Source organism: Panulirus ornatus, chromosome 64, assembly GCF_036320965.1.
Source record: "Panulirus ornatus isolate Po-2019 chromosome 64, ASM3632096v1, whole genome shotgun sequence".
In the NCBI taxonomy this organism is placed as follows: domain Eukaryota; kingdom Metazoa; phylum Arthropoda; class Malacostraca; order Decapoda; family Palinuridae; genus Panulirus; species Panulirus ornatus.
In genome coordinates this window covers 19,581,533-19,600,132 of record NC_092287.1, presented here as the reverse complement: position 1 = coordinate 19,600,132, position 18,600 = coordinate 19,581,533, and the positions used below count along the sequence as shown (strand labels likewise).

The following is an 18,600-nucleotide window of genomic DNA, read 5'->3' as shown; positions in this document are numbered from 1 at the left end:
GATGGCTGTATGGTAACAGCAGTGTCTCCAAGGTGGTGTTACTGGTTGGTGTAAATACAGTGGGGGTAACAACGATAATGTGATGCTGTGCTGTGTGGGGGCATCAACAGTGGTGTAGTGTATTTCAGTGGTGGTACCAACGGTGATGTGGTGCACTACAGCGGTGGCACCAACAGCGACGTGATACAGCAGTGGTGGTACCAACACCGATGCAATGCAGTACAGTGGTGGTATCAACACAGAAATAGGGCTGGTGAGATTCTGAGTGAGATAGGGTAGTGTATAGCTGGGCAATGGGGCACCAGTATAGTGAGTTTGGGGTGATACGGTATTAAACCACGGTACCAATCATCATGATATGGTGTTTCCCCATTAGTGGTGTTTTGTGAGGAAGGAGAGAAGTGGTGTTGGTCGGGCAGTACAGAAGCGGTGTTTGTGCGGTAGTGAAGTGGTGTTTGAAGGGCAGTACACCACTTCAGAAGTGGTGCTTGTGGGGCACGACAGTGGTAGCACTGGTGGGGCAGTACACTGGTGTTTGTAGGTCAGTACAATGGAATTTATGGAACAGTACACATGTGGTGTTTGTGGGGCAGTACAGAGGTGGTGTTTGTGGGGTAGTACACATGTGGTGTTTGTGGGGCAGTACAGAGGTGGTGTTTGCGGGGCAGTACAGAGGTGGTGTTTGTGGGGTAGTACACATGTGGTGTTTGTGGGGTAGTACACATGTGGTGTTTGTGGGGCAGTACACGTGGTGTTTGTGGGGCAGTACACATGTGGTGTTTGTGGGGCAGTACAGAGGTGGTGTTTGTGGGGCAGTACAGAGGTGGTGTTTGTGAGGCAGTACACATGTGGTGTTTGTGGGGCAGTACAGAGGTGGTGTTTGTGGGGCAGTACAGAGGTGGTGTTTGTGGGGCAGTACAGAGGTGGTGTTTGTGAGGCAGTACAGAGGTGGTGTTTGTGAGGCAGTACAGAGGTGGTGTTTGTGGGGCAGTACAGAGGTGGTGCCTGCGAGGCAGTACAGAGGTGGTGTTTGTGGGGCAGCATCAAAGTGGTATTGTGGGGTAGTACAGAAGTGGCGTTTGTGAGGCAGCAAAAAACGGTGGTTGTGGGGCAGTACATCAATTTTTGTAGGGCAGCACAGAAATTGTGTTTGTAGGGCAGCACAGAAGTGGTGTTAGTAAGGCAGTACAGAAGTGGTATGTGTGAGGCATCCTTGAACTGGTGTTTGTGGGGCGGCAAAGAAGATGTATTAGTAGGGTAACAGAGGCAATGTTTGTGGGACAGCATTGGAGTGGTGTTTGTAAGGCTGTGCAGCACTTAAGCGATGTTCGTGGGGCAACAATATAGTTGTATTTTTAGAGCAACAGAAGCAATGCTTGTGGGACAGCATTGGAGTGGTGTTTGTAAGGCAGTACAAGCATTAGAGTGGTGTTTGAAGGGTAGTACAGAAGTAACGTTTGTGGGGCAGCAATGTGCAGCGAAGCGGTGTTTGTGGGGCAGCACAATGAAGCAGCGTTTTGTGGGGAAACCGATTGAAATGGTGTTTGTGAAGTAGCCTAACCATGTGTCACACGTGGGGCCGCATGATCAAGGGGTGCAGGTGCATGGCGAAATAAAGTAAGTGAAACCGCGCAGAAGTGGTGATGATGACACAGCAGCATGGTGAAGGAATGCAGGTGGGACAGCATAGAAGTGGTGTTTGTGTGGCAGCATACTCAAGTGGCGTTTATGGGGCTGATCTGAACAGGCGTTTGAGGAGTAACACTGACCTGGTGTTGATGGAGCGACACTATGTGGTGGTTTCTGTAAGGCTGTACTGTGGGGTGGTAATTGTTGGGTAGCGTAAGTGAAATGGTACAGGCGGGGCAGCAGAGTAAAATGGTGTAAGAGGGGCAGCAGAGTAAAATGGTGTAAGAGAGGCGGCAGAGTAAAATGGTGTAAGTGGGGTAGCAGAGTAAAATGGTGTAAGTGGGGTGCAGCAATGTCAAATGGTACAGGTGGGGGCGGCATAACAAAATGGTGCAGAAGGGGGTGCAGCATAGTGAAATGGGTGTAGGTGGGGGCAGCACTGCAAAATGGTGCAGCAAAGTATAATAATGCAGGTGGGGGCAGCATAGTGAAATGGGTGCAGGTGGAGGCAGTACAATGAAATGATGCAGGTGGGGTAGCAGAGTAAAATGGGTGTAGGTAGCAGCAGCATAGTAAAACAGTGTAGATGGGGCAGCATACCGATATAGAGCAGGTGGAGGTAGCATAAAGAAACAGTGCAGTTGCTCCTGTCATCTGATGTGGGTATAGTATGCGAGGCTATATTCGAGGCTAGCAGGGCAGTATGGTGAGGTATGAACAACATGCGAGGTAATGGCATTATTAAGAGCATAGTAATGGATGATGCTGAAGAGACATTACGCCGTGGTATTTCAAAGTGGGGTAATAAGCCTCTGCTGGTGCTGGCGAGACAATATACTACTAGTCTGAATATTCTGGTATATCAAAAGTATGTTATAATGATGCACAAGTTGGTCAATATACTTCGGTATTCTCAAAATATGCTGTGGTGAAGTGGTTTCGAGTGGGTTAGCATACTCTACCGTTATTTCAAATCGGTATAACGTAGCAATGGTGGGTCAGTATAACCTCTATTTCAGAATATATTCGTAGTGGCAACAGTGGGTCAGTATATCCTGCTACGCTCTTAGAATAAGCTCGTAAAGTGATGTGGTATACCCTGGTACGTTAAAATATGCTGTTACAGGGATGTGGCAATGATGGGTCAGTATACCCCAGCGTCATAAGATGTTGGTTACACTGGTATACTCTATCATACTGACAGGTAGTGGTGGGACCCGTAGAAGGTATATATTACAGTGGGTCAAAATGATTTTTGCTGTAACACGGCTTAAGGGAAAACAACACCGCCGTCACAACCCACTAAGCAACTCAACTTTCCCATTACCGACAACTTTTACTTTACTGTGCACCTTCTTCATTCTTGCGGGGTGAGGAAACATTTCAATTAATCTTTGTTTTTTTTTTTTTCACTTACAGCAATGACATACCGCTTAAAACTGCCATCAATGTCAATTAGAAAAAAAAAAAAGGAAGACAAAAGGTCAGGGACGGCAATGGACTTGTAGGACATATTTTGACCGTCGAGTTTCATTAAACTGGTATAAAGGTGAGACTACATTGTGCCGAGGGAGGGACAGTCTACCGGTGGCGGCCGGCGCGCGCACATCTCGCCGTCAGCGGCCGATACACCCCCCACCCGACGGTTAATAACGTTCGGGCTGGGAGCACAAGCAGGCGGGCGGGCGCCCCGTCAAAACATAGCGTGATGTTAAGTACATGCAAATTGGGTTCTGCGTCTGGCGTGTGTTGTGTAAGGGGGATGTGGGCGGGGTTTGAATAAAGTGTGGGTGAGGTACAGAACCCAGTGAAAGGTAGACTTGGAGACATGTCAGGGTTGGCGACGCTAAGACAGAGTTCGTAAGCTGTAGAGTGGGTGTGTCCTAAAGACAGTGCACAAAAAATGTATACAAACCATACATAAATACTGGTATATAGCGCTTATATGCCTGTTACGTATGAGGTACATAGTGTGTGTGTGTGTGTGTGTGTGTGTGTGTGTGTGTGTGAGATAGGCATGCTCTATCGACGGGGACTTTAAAAGCAGACCTTTCAGTGCATGTGCATAAGTGATAGCATATCTTATTTAGTGTACAGGTAGTAAAAAAAAAAAAAATATGACACGATGATGAATTTCCGTGGAGAGGAACTGTGCGTGCAAGATGTATAAATGTGGAAGCCTTAAAAGGTAGGAACTTGAGGACAGCCCCAAGAACAGGTATGGCACACTAGTCAGGTGTACAAACGTGTGGGCGATGGCGGCTGCAAGAACACTGTAATGGCACTATGGGATAGAGAGAAACCTACCTTTCCCTGCATCAACAGTCGCATAGAAAGGGAGGCAGAGGGTCCTTCATTGGTGGAGAGGGGCTTGGAGTCAATGGTAGCCATGTTGATGTCTGGGAGGGCGGGAGCCGAGGACCCAGGGAATGGAGCCAAACTATGGGCCGTGATCGGTGATGACACTATGGTGCACACCAGGGGGTGGTGGCTGGCTCCAGGCGGGGCTCAGAGTGTGGTGGTGTGGGCGGCAGGCGGGCGGGCGGGCGGGCTGGGCTGGGTCACGGGCGGGCGGGGCGGGCGGGGCAGCGGGGCACAGTGGGGGCACCACGGTCTGTGGGAGGAGGAGACACCACGTCAGTCGCAACCACCACCACTCTTATACCAGGGTCATACAAGCACATACACTAGGGTCATACAGGCATGTATGCTAGGGTCATACAGGCACGTATGCCAAGGTCATACAAGCACGTACATCAGGGTCATACGTACACTAAGATCATTCAGGCACATTCAGGTACACCAGGGTCAATCAAGCACGTACACCAGGGTCATACATGCTCGTACGCCAGGGTCACCCATGCACGTACGCCGGGGTCATAGGTACTCCAAATCAAAGGCACGTACATCTGGGTCATACGTTCGTCAATGTCATACTGACTCGCACACCAAGGTCATACTGGCACGTAAGCTAAGGTCAAACAGGCAAGTAAACTAGGGTCATACATACAAGCACGTAGGCCTAGGTTACAGGCCGGTACGCCATGGTTATACGAGCACATTCAAGCACTTACGCAAAGGTCACACAGCCATGTAAACCAGAATCATACAGGCAAGTACGTCAGGGTCATATAAACACGAAGGCCGGAGACATACAGGTACGTAGGCCAGGGTCTATCATACAAACACGAATGCCATGGTCATAAAGGCAAGTATGCCTGGGCCATACAGGCATATACGCTAAGTTCATACAGGCACGTACGCCAGCGTCATACAGGAAAGCATGTCTGGGTCAACGACACATACGCCTGTCATATAAGCAAGTAAACCAGAGTCATACGAAAGCAAACGCCGTGGTAATACAGGCACGCACGCTAGGGTAATACGCGCACGCATGCACGCCAGGGTCATACGCGCACGCACACCATGACGCCAAGATCATTCAGACACGAACAAGTCATCCGGGCAAGTAAACTAAGTTCAAACAAGTACACCAGAGCCATACGGGCGCAAATACCCCACAGTCATAGAGAAGCACACACCAAGGTCATACGGGCTGGAACACAAAGGCCATGCAGGCACTTACATCAGGGTTGTACAGCCGTCATTCACACGGGCAGGTGCATCAACCTTCACACGGGAAGGTACATCAAGATCATACTGTCACATACCCCAAGTCATACAAACATGTCCACCATGGTCATGCAGACACATACATTCCAAGGGTCACGTGGAAACGCCATTCTTACACAGCCACATAGGCACGAATCTCATTTACGAGTACCGCACAAGTACATTAACGGCAGTCACACCTAATGGACCACACGGCCACACCGTGTCCACCTGGGTAAAGCAAGTACACAAGGGGCATATATGCCACATTCAATTCTCAAGGCCAATGCGGAAAAGCATATCAGGCACTTGTATACAGTCACTCGGCACGTGTGTAAAGTAGGTCATTCGTACACCGTCACGCTGGTCTTGTACACCGTAAGTCATTCATAAATCATTAAGCAGACGAGCGTGTACACCGAAGCCATCCTGGGCCACCAGACACGACCACTCGGCAATCCGAGCCACGTTCTCCAGTGTTATTCTTACACAGTAGTCGCCCGGGACACGTAGGTCTGGTTCCCTCTAACGGGGCTGGGCAAGGTGTGGCTGGCGTACGCTGGGAAAATGAAGGAAAGGAAGGGGGAACGGGGAAGAGTGGGGAGGGGGGGAGACACTCACACACATCATGAACACATGCGAGTTCCAGTCTTCGGAGGGTGATGTGTACCGTGCGATCAAATACCCTCAAAATGACAGGCTTTGCTAACCCCATCCACTCCCTCACGACCTTGGGCAATGAGGACCAACGCTTACGACCTTCACATACACTTGGTCACAGACAGTGGCTCTGACAGTCAAATGCACTTACACAGTTTATATCCAGATAAACACAAATTTCAGATGCAAATGAAATAAATAAAAATTCTGTTCAACTTGCACCCGGACGACACATTACGCCAGTACATCATATCGCACACGCTACTTCCACTGCTAAGTTAAGACCCCGCCAATCTCACCGTGGTTGACATACAACCTTGCATTCATTTTTTCCCAGTCTCTTACGGCGGCAATCCCGACCGGATGCTGCCAGAGGATCATATCACACACATCATTCTGGTATCAACATCTTGCACAGCTCTTAGCTCCACACCTCTCCCATGCTGATATCCTGGTCGTCACAAGAGGTAAACTACAAACTCGCTCAGTCATCACCTCCCGACACACATACGCACCCACACCTTCCGAAGAACTCCCGGCTCATTTACATACTCACGCCTTCCCAAGAGACGGGAAATAACTTGCGTGCTCTTACAACATTCAGAGCTTTTCTCTTTTTCTTTTCTTACCAAAGCAATACCCTTTTGAGGATACACTCACGTACTCACAACACCTCTCGTAAATACCAAAGTTCATCCATGAGCAAGAAGTGGTCAATCTACCTTGCACAACGGTGAGGCAGGCAGACACTCCGGGTGGACTCAGAATCATCCTTCAAGCAATGGGGGATCAGCACGTGGTGGGGGGGTCATGCTCACAAAAGCTAAGGCTCCCTATCACTAGGAAGGACACTTACACTAAAAAGGACACGTACACCAAGCGCCCATGTCATGCATCCAACAAAATTACTGGTTAATCATACAATGTAATGGAAAAAATCATAAAAGAAAAAATGCCTTTTGGTACCCTAACTGACCAAACAACGACCAAGATCAGGACCAGAGCGCAGGTTTCGAGGAAAGCGAAGTCGCTTCCCACGAAAGTAGTACAGTGGTCAATCATCTCAGGTGTGAAGTCAAGATTAGAGAGGGAAGAAACTAAGAAGGCTGGGAGATCCTCGTACACTTGGTTGGTGGCCGCTAGGCTAGGCCTACTACCTGCAAAGGAAGCGTGTTCAGCAGCGCTACAGTGCTGGGTTTCTAGGAAGCGGTTGCGGCGGCACAGATACTTACCTGTGTGGTTAAACTCAGATTGCATTTTGTAATCCAGATCTCTTCTGCAAACAAGGCGAAATCCCAGTGATTTTTAAATGAAGACGAGACAACCTTAGTTGTTGCTTGGCATACTACTGAAAATCTTACAAGAACTATTCTGACAAAGTAAGACTCATGATGCATACAAGGTCACCACGACTATTAGACTATTTTGTATGACTACTCATATATATATATATATATATATATATATATATATATATATATATATATATATATATATATACTGTAAAACTATGTAAAAGCATGAGGAACACGATCATTAAAATAATCTAGTTTAAATCTAGAACAATATGCTACTTGGCCAACGTACCAGAAGGCGGGGGGAGGGAGGGACGGACCCTGGTAGACACGCTACCTGACCCCACGACGCCTCCACTCCACGTGCGCGCGCCACCCAAATGAATTATTATATACGATTCAATACTGTGGAACAAGTCGATAGCAGCACCATATCGGCTCCCTTCTCGCCTCCTAGCTGACAAAGGCAATGCTCAGGATTGACACGCTCTACAGCAAGCTTGTTAAATGTTAAATAAATACTTCACGCGAGATGAAGATGTGAAGGAATGTAGGGATCACCCAAATATTCTAATTAACGTTAAACACAATTACATAACTTCTGACAATGGCAAGAAAACATCTGCAGCTGTAGCATCTTACCATGTACTACCTAATATAAGAACAAAAAATGAATGACGCCCCTTGAGCTGGTAATCGTACTGGCTGTAGCCTTCACCTAGAGTTAGCCTGCATTACGTCCCCACCGAGCAGCATCTATCAAATACTACATGACGCCGTTCCAGCTACCTACGCCCTCATCAAGCGTAAGACTATAAGTCAGGATCAGAATCCTGCCAGATTCAGATGCTGAACTTAAAATCTAACCAACGTTGGCAAAGTTGGGATCTGTCCCCACGGCCGCCGACAGTGAACCTGCAATTCTACTCTAAATATACTGCAGTGTACAATGTTATACAGCGTAGGACCCCCCCCCCAGGATCGGGAGTGTCTGGCTGCACATGAGCCAGGGCGTGCGGGGCCACCACGAGGTTATCCCAGCAGTTTTTGGGGCCGGCGAGAACACAGCGTCACCCACAGCCTCGGAGGCAGACACCAAAAATTATGTGGACTTGTCGTGGGCACATGGCAAATGAATTTCCCCATCCCTCTATCTTTTTGTACGAGTGTTTATTTATACGCGGATGACAAGCGTTCCCGCAACAAATGGGAGGCGCCCCTCACCAGCGGCCCAACTCCGCCGCCGCCATCACCACCACCCAACACTAGCACACAGCACACAACGCCGCCACAACCATTTCCACAAGCTTGCAGGAGAAAGACAGTAGCTGAGCGGAGCGGCGGCGCAGATGGCGTGAAGCTTTACTGGATGGTGGTGATGGTGGTGTCGGTGCACTAGACCCTGGAGCTCCATTGGTGCGAGTAGAACAGCAAGAGTGGGGAGGAGTTCACACCAAACCACCACGAGGCCGAGCAGAGCGTGTGGCGGCGGCGGCGGTGCTGCTGCTGCTAAGCGTCGTCTGATGCACTGACGCCACAGCTTCTACGCCGGCCATGACGTGATCTACAATCACCCAACCTTCAGTATCCAAACTATTTCACTCTATATATAAATCAACTAATTCTACACGAGCCTGGGAAGCATTAGCACTACAATGTCGACACAACAATAGCTTGTAAGTTTCCTTATGTTTCACTTTGCATGAAGCATCTCCACTATCATGGTTCTCGGCTGTGTACCTCTTTAAAACTCCGCTCCACGATCTACCATATTTCAATTATTCACATTTTCTACACTCACGTCAAGTTGATGGTGCTTTTATCAACACAAAAGGTGGGTTGGGTATCACAGAGACCATGAGCCAAGATGTGAGCGTGGAGTATTCGGTATGGCGATGATGCCGGCTTGGGATAGGTACTAACCGTAGCGTGCGTGGTGTGGCAGTGTGTAGAGCCGACGAGCGATGGGACACACACCACGACGGTTCAGGTGAGACTGCCGCCCGGCTCGCCTGGTGCGCGCAACCAGGGCCAGGGGAAGGGAGGAGAGGAGGGGGGGGGGGGGGGGTGGCGGCGTGCACACTGTTGCCAGATTGGAATATAAATCACATATTGGGCTACTTTTTTTCGCTGGTTTGCGGAAAATTTTATCCGCCCGATCTGCGGTAGTTTGGGGACTGTTATGCAAATTTCCCAAAGTTCACATAACTGCTCACATTACAAGGGCGTAATATGGACTTCTGCACGACTATGCTGCCAATACCATATACGTGGGCAACACTAAATAATAAGAATAAATTACAGATTTCAAAAACAAGAATATCAATTCAAGTCGGATTATGCACCTAATGTTGTACTCAAATACCGGGTTTCAAATGGTGAAAATTCTCAATTTTGTAACTAAAAACCGGACTGAAGTAAGGTTTCGTCATCGTCCACCACACGAGTCCTTCCCTCGCTACTTTAAAAATTTCAAAAGTTCGCCAGAAACCAAAAAAGTAAACCAATTTAATAATTCTTAATTAAGTGACGTTAAACCAGTATTGGTCAGTACATCAATTTTATATATATTTTTTTAAAGGTTTGTGCAACAAAGCATTTTCTATGACCATGAATTCAGGGCATTTTTTTATTTCGATATCCATCACTATTGCGAGCGAAAATATAGGAATGGCATGGATGATGAAACGGGGACGTGTTGGAGATGATGGAGAGCTGGTGGAGAAGAGACGCTTTGGTGGAGGAAGAAGCAACGGGTTGTGGAAGAGTAAGTGCGGCGGTGGCGGAGAGTTCGATTGTGGTGGTGGCGGCCGTGATGGTGGTGAGTGTGGGAGGAGGAGGAGGAGGAGGTCGGTATACGCGGGAAGTAGCATAGGAAACAAGGAAAGAAAGGTTGGTGGAGGGCTTACTGGTACAAACATGGGGGTGGTGGTGGTGGTGGTGGCGTGAGTGTAGTGATGTTGATGGGGAGGTGGTTAGCGATAATGGATAGGGGCGGGTGGCGGTTTAAGCACATGCTAAAGAGGGAACTTGGTAATGATGATGGAGAAGGCAGGTACTGGAGAGATCTGGTGTGGGAGATGGGAAGTAATAGTGATGGAGCAGCACGTAACGTGGTTGAGTGGTGGTGATGCCAAAGCATTTCAGGCACTTCTATACCAGCCTATACAATCTGCACGTATTCATACTTTGGGTCATACATTTATCGATGTTCGAAACTTCCAAATTTGATGGTGTGTATGACCCAGTTGGCAACTTCTTTCATTCGTCTACGACACTGTTCTAATGTCGATGTTTACATATGGTGTTACTAATGTAAATTTATCTTAATTTGAATCTAGTGACGCGTTCGCTCTTAAGACTTTTTATCATCATTATCAATGTCCCAATTATTTATCCTCATTTTCCATTTATATAAGTCATCGACTCGCCTAAAGATTAGCTCTCCCGACAATTTCTTTTTCTTAAGCTGAGTTAGCTTAGCTGAGTTAGCTAAGCTTAGGTTTGTATTCCCTCTACCCCTTGCTTAACAAAGAAAGGCCTGGAGTGGGGGGGTAGGTACACGAATCTCCAGGTGATTCCTTTTACCAAACCTCCCCTCATTTGCTGTGACTCTCGGGAGAACGCAAGTTTTGGTGTTCTTAATATGTTCCTAACACTGATTTGTACGCCTCTGGTATCAGTCACTTGTCTCTGTATACACAAGAGAGTTGAGGGGTGCAGAAGGTAAGTCGGTGGACAATACAAAGATGTGCGGTATACACAAAGAGCTTTTAAGAACCTTGGGCAAGACAGGCATGACACTTGAGTATGACGGCCTGGCCTCTGGCATAACCCTTTAACTGGTTAGGTCAAAGGTCACGCCATCAAATCCAGGCACCGTGCCCTCGTGGTCAAAGGTCGTGCCGTTGTGCTCAAGAGTCGTAATGCAGTGCATAAGAGATCAAATATGAGTTAGCCAACTTTGTGTGCGTTCGTTTGTAGATGGAGGGAAATGCAGACTCCTTGGTCCGTTGAAAGGACGACAAGGTAAGCTTGTATATCAGAACAACCGAGCCATTGCTTTTTAACTGATCATAATCTTAAAACAAACCCGTGCAAAGCAAGCGTGGAGATTCCATGGCTACCAGTATTTTACCCGCAGGAGGCTAGGTCCGAGGTACCGCGAAGTGAACACGATATATTGGTGGTGATGTAAGTTGTCGTGGCGGTAAGTGGCCAAGTGAGATATTGTAGCACACGCGTCTATCCCCCACTGGCGGCGCCCGCTTTACTTGGTGGCTGCCTCCGACACTACCCTAAACTGCACTGCTAACGCACACACTTCTTACAATTCATCTTTGACTATAACGATGATATTGTTCCGTGAGGTACATCGTCCGTCGAATTCATAGCCTACAGGTCGAGTAAATGCTAATAAGCCTTGTAAAGACCAAGGGGCTCGAGTTACTGGAACAACAATATTACCACACTCGCCAGCATCTTTATCACCGCGCATCGCCTGAGCGGCGGCCTCTTTCCCTGTACTCCCCATCTACTGTGGCTAACCACTTCTCCAGTGGAGCAGACCGGGATATATCCTTAAGTTTCCCCGACTGTTTAAACAAACACACTTGTGTACCTTGGCTGTGATGCTCCCGAGCTGAAGCTCTATCATCTACAGTTTTCCTGATGTAATATCCTCGCCTAGTTCCGCTCATGCCCAAGGCAAACCCGCCTCCCAACATCCTATACCAATTTTACATCCGCTGCCATGGTATAAAACCCGAAAATGATTCTTTTTTTCTCTCTTTTTTTTACAGAATTACAAAAAAGAAAAATTCACATGTAGGGGTTTCACAGATGCTTTCAGGTTATAAAACAGCGAGATGAAATTTTTACAAAACTACGGAAACTGCACAAAGACAGATTTAGTAAAGGCTACCACCAGAGAGTATAGAAATGAAATAAATTCTTTACAAAACTACGAAAACGTTTTACGGATAACTGAAGTTTTTTTACACGTCGGTCTTTTGAGAATTTCGTATCATCTCTACTGCTAGAGGGAAGGGGGGGTAGATATAGGCGTGATCCCCATCCCGTTCTAACATTCTAGACATTCAACATTAAATTCTCCACTCAGTTCATATCCCTTACAAAACTGATTTTGATCATTTCATTTTCTAACATCATACTACACAATTCCCCCCCCCCCTCCCCCGATCGCGTTTCACCTGCTTTTCCTATATATCTTATCTTTAGTGACCTGGGGAAACAGATGCTAAAAAAATATGAGAACGTCCGTTCGCTGGAGGGAAGGAAAACGACGCCAAGAACTTGAAAAAAAAGAGGAAAAATGGACGGTACTCTGCGCACCGCTGACAGAACACTTCGAGCAACGATACAGCGAAATTCCGCTACTGTTTCTGATACTGGGGGGAGGGAGTGAAGCAAAGCTCAACTTCCATGAAGATTAGCACCGTAAGAAGGAAAGCAGATCCCCCACCAGGTTTGGTGGTAATACTCACTAGCACGTTGGGTCTTAACTCTCACTACGGATCACCTGATGAAGACTTGCTCCCTCAAACGCTTTTCTAAGCTGGGTTAGACTAGGATGCTATCAGGTGAGGCTTGGTTTAGGCTAGGCTAGTCTAGGTTAGGTGTTATTAGGTGAGGCTTGGTTAGGCTAGGCTAGCTTAGGTTAGGTGTTATTACGCGAGTTAATCATATTTGGGTACTACATAACATAACCCGACATAGCCTAACCTTCCTTAGAAAAATGCTGTACAGGGGTGAATTTTCAGCTGATCCGTTGCTTCTTACACTGTTCCATCGGGGCTGCCAAATAGAGTCTCTCTCTCTCTCTCTCTCTCTCTCTCTCTCTCTCTCTCTCTCTCTCTCTCTCTAATATCACGAGAATGACTTGCATTCATTCCATCGCATTCCGTCCCCAACAACACGAACTTTTCTCGCCACCACCAGCGTCCGTCCAGTGTTCACGTGGTTTGTGTTCATTCGTCAAACTTTCGGTCTCAAAGAAACAAGTTTGCCATTTGTGCGAGTGTGCGTGTATGTATGCTGGTACGTATGTATGCTGGTGTTGAGCAACAGATTACGACTAACCTGTGTGTGTGTGTGTGTGTGTGTATTGGGAGGTTTATTCACACGTCTCGAGAGGAGAATGTCTCATGTGAAGCGAAATCGTGTCAGGTCACGCTGGGGTGTTAGGTCAGCTTAACTCGGGTTACCTTATGTTATCATCACAAGTTGGGTCAAGTTAGGTGAAGGGCAACCAAAGTTGACATCAGCTTATTCTATCTTCCAAGGAATTACCCACAACTTCATACTTAAGGAGAAGAAAAGACTACACTTTCAGCTACTTACGGTGGCAAACACGAGAGGTTTCACTAGGGAACGAACCGTATTGCTCCAGTGTCAATTTGAACTCTGAATTTCTCAATTAGTCACATGAATGGGAGCCTCCGGACCGAGGAGCTGGTGGGGAGGGGATAGGATGGATGAGGGAGGGATGGATGAGGGAGGGAGGGAGGGAGGGAGGGTGGGAGGAGGGTTAGATAGACAGCTGAGGGTCGGGTACGGAAGTGGGGGGATCTGGGGGGGTAGAAGAGGAGGAGTCAGCAGGGGGTGCGTCAGGTCCCCCATGCCAGGTCAGATTTCCCTGTAGGGGGTAAGGAATGCCCTCCAGGGGAACCATGATAGGAAATATAAGGTCCGCTGATCACACACCTACCAACGTGGTCCTTCCGCCCAACTCACACCAGCATCCCAAGTTCTCCTCGGAATAACACATCATATACATATACAGTACCCGCCCGCCTTTCCCGCTTTGGCGAGGCAGCGTCTGGCTGGAACAGACGACTGAGCCTTCTCGGTAAACTTCTCGTTTGGCTCCTGCAGCTACGTGAGAGCGATAATACAGGAGCGGAGTATTTCCAGCGCCGCCTCTACGTTCCCCCTTATTCCTCCCTTCTTAGTCGCCTCCAACGATAAGCAGATGATTTACCGAGTTGTGCATCAATTTCATTTTTGGACAGTTATGTACAACACGAGATGAATCACTCCACCGGGATGCGCTACTACATCATCGGCAAACGAAGGAGCACCGCCCTCAACCTCCCTGAACTTCACCCATCCTCGGAAGATAAATAAGAAAGAACACCACAACATCGCTTTTGGCCGGGGGAAAAAAAACATGCGCGTTACAAGCAAGCGAGAGAACATCACCTTTTTTTTTTTTTCTTCCACCCTACATAACTTCCAACACCCTTTTGACACAGTACATCATAACTAGCCTCGACTGAAGTTTTACCACTGCAATGCAGGCCACCAAACGTACGATCATTATGGATGAACGAACAGCAGCGGTGTCTTAACAATGAATACCTTTGTCATGGCTCGATACGACACAACTTTTACTCAACAGGGGCAATAAAAAGTGAGTGAATGGTTTCACTCTGGTTCTGCCACTGAGGGATAGGCACTCTGGGTATGACTGGCTCACTGGAGACCTTTTCATCATCTGTTCTATCACTTCGGAGGAACATTGCTACAATAAACACACATACCTCAAAAGCAGGACCCCTCTGATCAAGGCTGAACATATTCTTGGTTGTAAAGTTCTTTATTCAGTTCTTGACAGCACAGTTCTATATTCAGTTCAGAGAACAGTTCTACACTCGGTTCTTAACTGATCAGTTCATACAATTCGTTCTTAAATGAAACAGTGCTATATAATTAGTCCTTGACTGGACGTTTAAACATTCAGTTCTTGACTGAACAGTTCTATCTTCAATTCTTAACTGAAGTTCAGCATAATCAGTTCCTATCCGAGCAGTTCTATATAACTAGTTCTTGACTGAACAGGTCGATATAATTAGTTACTGACTGAATAGTTTTATATTCAGTTCTTAACTGAACAGCTCTGTATTCAGCTCTCGGGGAATAGCTCTGCATAACACATTCTTGACTAAAGAGTTCTATATTCAGTTCTCGACTGAACAGTTGTAAATTAAGTTCTTCATTGACCAGTTCTATATTCGGTTCTTAACTGAAATTCTATATTCAGTTCTCAACTGAACAGTTCCAAATTCAGTTCCTGACTGAACTGTTCTTGACCGAACAGATCCATATCATTAATTCTGGACTGAACTACGATTATAATCAAAAGGAGTGACTAACCCAAAGCAATTCCTGAAGTCTAAATTTTGCATTCCTTAACCTTACTGGAAGCTGCACCTCCTCCCACCCGTCCTAGATATTCTGGTGTGCGCAGACACACGACCCTGGTGACGACCTCCCACTGTACAGACATACGACTCTGTACCACCCTGGTGACGACCTCCCACTGCACAGACATACGACTCTGTACCACCCTGGTGACGACCTCCCACTGCACAGACATACGACTCTGTACCACCTTGGTGACGACCTCCCACTGCACAGACATACGACTCTGTACCACCCTGGTGACGACCTCCCACTGACGACCTCCCACTGCACAGACTAACGATTATGTACGACCATGGTGACAACCTCCCTATGTATACACGTACGACTCTGTACCACCATAGTGACGACCTCTTAAGTGTGTGTTCAGAAAAACGACCCTACGCCATCACACCACATCTGAGAGAGTAAGTTTGTGTGTGTGTGTGTGTGTGTGTGTGTGTGTGTGTGTGTGTGTGTGTGTGTGTCAACCCAAACGACCCCGTGTCACCACCATAGTAACGACCTTTTGAAGAGTATATGTACAGACCTTGAAGACGACCTCCGAGAATATGTACCACAAGCGACCCACATGAGGGCAAGAGTTAGGGGAGCAACGCGGGGAAAGGGAGGAGGAGGAGGAGTGTGTCACACAACCCATTCGTACTGCACAGTGAGGGAGTTTTACACTCGTGTGTGTGTGTGTGTGTGTGTGTGTGTGTGAGAGAGAGAGAGAGAGAGAGAGAGAGAGAGAGAGAGAGAGAGAGAGAGAGAGAGAGAGAGAGAGAGAGAGAGAGCTGCAGGATGCCCAATGAAAGGATACAACGGCTTCGTGAAGGGACACAGCCACACACTACACCAGCACTGGGGTGGTAGGACCTCCCTCCTTACATTACAGAAAATGAGGGAGGGGGAATCGGAGGCAGATGTTGGGGGGTGGGATACTCAAGTGTAAATTACAATGAATGAGTGGGATGTGTGTGTGTGTGTGGGGGAGGAGGAGGAGGAGGAGAGGAGGGAGATGACAGAATACAACTAGACATTGATATTCATTAACCACTATAGAGATTTTTGTCCCTCTTGTTTCCCCACTCTTTTAAAGTACGGGTTATGGACTATATGTTGCATACATTTCCTTGCTGGTTGTTCTCGTCCATCATGGGGTGAGGGAGGGAGGGAGGGGGAAGGGTAAAATGGAGGGGTGGGGGTGTGGGGGAGGAAGGGCTTGACCAGACCTAAGGATCCGCGTCAGCCGCAACTCTCAATCCCTTACGAAAGCTCTTCCCGCTGTCAGACACTGTCAGGAATTCTAAGAAAACTCTGACGATGAAAGTTTTCTCGAAAACTGCTGCTGCTGCTGCTGCTCTCTCTCTCTCTCTCTCTCTCTCTCTCTCTCTCTCTCTCTCTCTCTCTCTCTCTCTCTGGCACGGCCGTCAGCAGCTCTCACTACCATACCGAGCGCTCTACCATTGCCGTCAGCAGCTCTTACTACCATACCCAGCGCTCTACCTACCATTTCCGTCAGCAGCTCTCACTACCATATCGACCTCTCCTCCAACCCTTTAGATATATATATATATATATATACATTTGCGTGTGTGGACGTGTATGTATATACATGTGTATGTGGGTGGGTTGGGCCATTCTTTCGTCTGTTTCCTTGCGCTACCTCGCTAACGCGGGAGACAGCGACAAAGCAAATAATAAATACATATATATGCCAAAATTTCAGAATTTCCCGTACACTCTCCTCGGCCGATCTCACAAATAATGGTGTGAGAGACGATAGCTATCTCTAGGCTGGCCGCCCGCCCTCCTCTCCCCATCATTTGCCCACACGTCAAGCTCTCTCACTATGAACCCACGACTCTAACCCCTCCTCCCCTCGACTACAACTGCTGTACGACCGCCTCCTTAATTGGACGGTGGAATATCCCCACGGCACGGCATCCACCACTTACCCCCGACCCAACCACTTCCTCCTCCTCCTCCTCCGCCAATCTTATATCATCCATAAATTGACGGGGATTTCTACCAGGAGATGCAGGGTGGAGGAGAAATGAGGGGGGGGTGGAAGACGGAAACGGCGACCGATGTGTGTGTGTGTGTGTGTGTGTGTGTGTGTGTGTGAGAGAGAGAGAGAGAGAGAGAGAGAGAGAGAGAGAGAGAGAGAGAGAGAGAGAGAGAGAGAGAGGTGTCTTCCTACGTAAGAGTACCTACCACGGGAGTCTGCCATGGAGCGAGGTTAGCGCGTAGCGGTCATCACCTATGAGTCCTGCTGGTCTGACAACACCATAACATTATCTGTCGCCTCGTACACATTACACGTTCATTCCTTTTTTTTTTTAAGGGAGGTGGGGTTCATCTGGGACTGTTTTTAACCCTCGTCCAATTTTCTGTTAAAAGGTCTCTCTCTCTCTTCACTCCGCGTGTGTGTGATCAATTTCACTTTCCAGAACACTTAACAAAATCTTTCATTTTTCTTGCAACTTGAATACTTTTTGGTTCGGTACTTTAGTATTCCCAACATAATCTTGTGAATTTACTCTGCTCTTTGTTCTAATTTTTTTTAGTTCAAACGCTTTCTTTTTAAAATCCCCCCCCAAAATATATATATATATATATATATATATATATATATATATATATATATATATATATATACAGAGAGAGAGAGAGAGAGAGAGAGAGAGAGAGAGAGAGAGAGAGAGAGAGAGAGAGAGAGAGAGAGAGCAGTATTTCTCTATGGTTCTCTAAAATACACAGAAAATTTTCGTAAGAAATCTGCCTTTCAACGCGAACATTTTCACTATTTCATCGCGAATAGTTTCACTATTTCATCGCGAATAGTTTCACTATTTCATCGACAACATTTTCAGTTTCATTACGAACATTTTGTTTCATCTCAAATATTTTCACTATTTCATCGAGAATATTTTCAGTTTCATCGCGAATATTTTCACTATTTCATCACGAAAATTTTCAGTATTTCATCGAGAATATTTTCACTATTTCATCGAGAATATTTTCACTGTTTCATTGCGAATAGTTTCACCATTACTCCATCCCATTACCTGACGCACTAATGCCCATCCTTCCAAACTCGCTATCTCTTGCGATGACGTTCTACTGTCTTTTGTCTCCCGCGTCAGTTTCATCTCCAACTGGCCGGCCATCTGTGCAAGACTTCCCATACCTT

At 47.2% G+C, this 18,600-nt stretch overlaps 1 protein-coding gene across 11 annotated transcripts in view; it reads right to left on the bottom strand.

Moving 5' to 3' along the window:
- Positions 1–18,600, bottom strand: part of mub (poly(rC)-binding protein mub) — a 400,625-nt gene that overhangs the window by 133,080 nt on the left and 248,945 nt on the right. For 8 of the 11 annotated variants that reach the window (XR_011712083.1, XM_071657048.1, XM_071657042.1 and 5 more), the window contains one exon: positions 3,937–4,243. The exons of 1 other annotated variant lie outside the window; for it this stretch is intronic. Coding sequence is in view for 9 of the 10 variants with exons in the window: in XM_071657048.1 (XP_071513149.1) it covers positions 3,937–4,020 (84 nt within the window). In the remaining variant the exon portion in view is untranslated. 2 more of the 11 variants (XM_071657039.1, XM_071657040.1) reach the window with 2 other exon arrangements.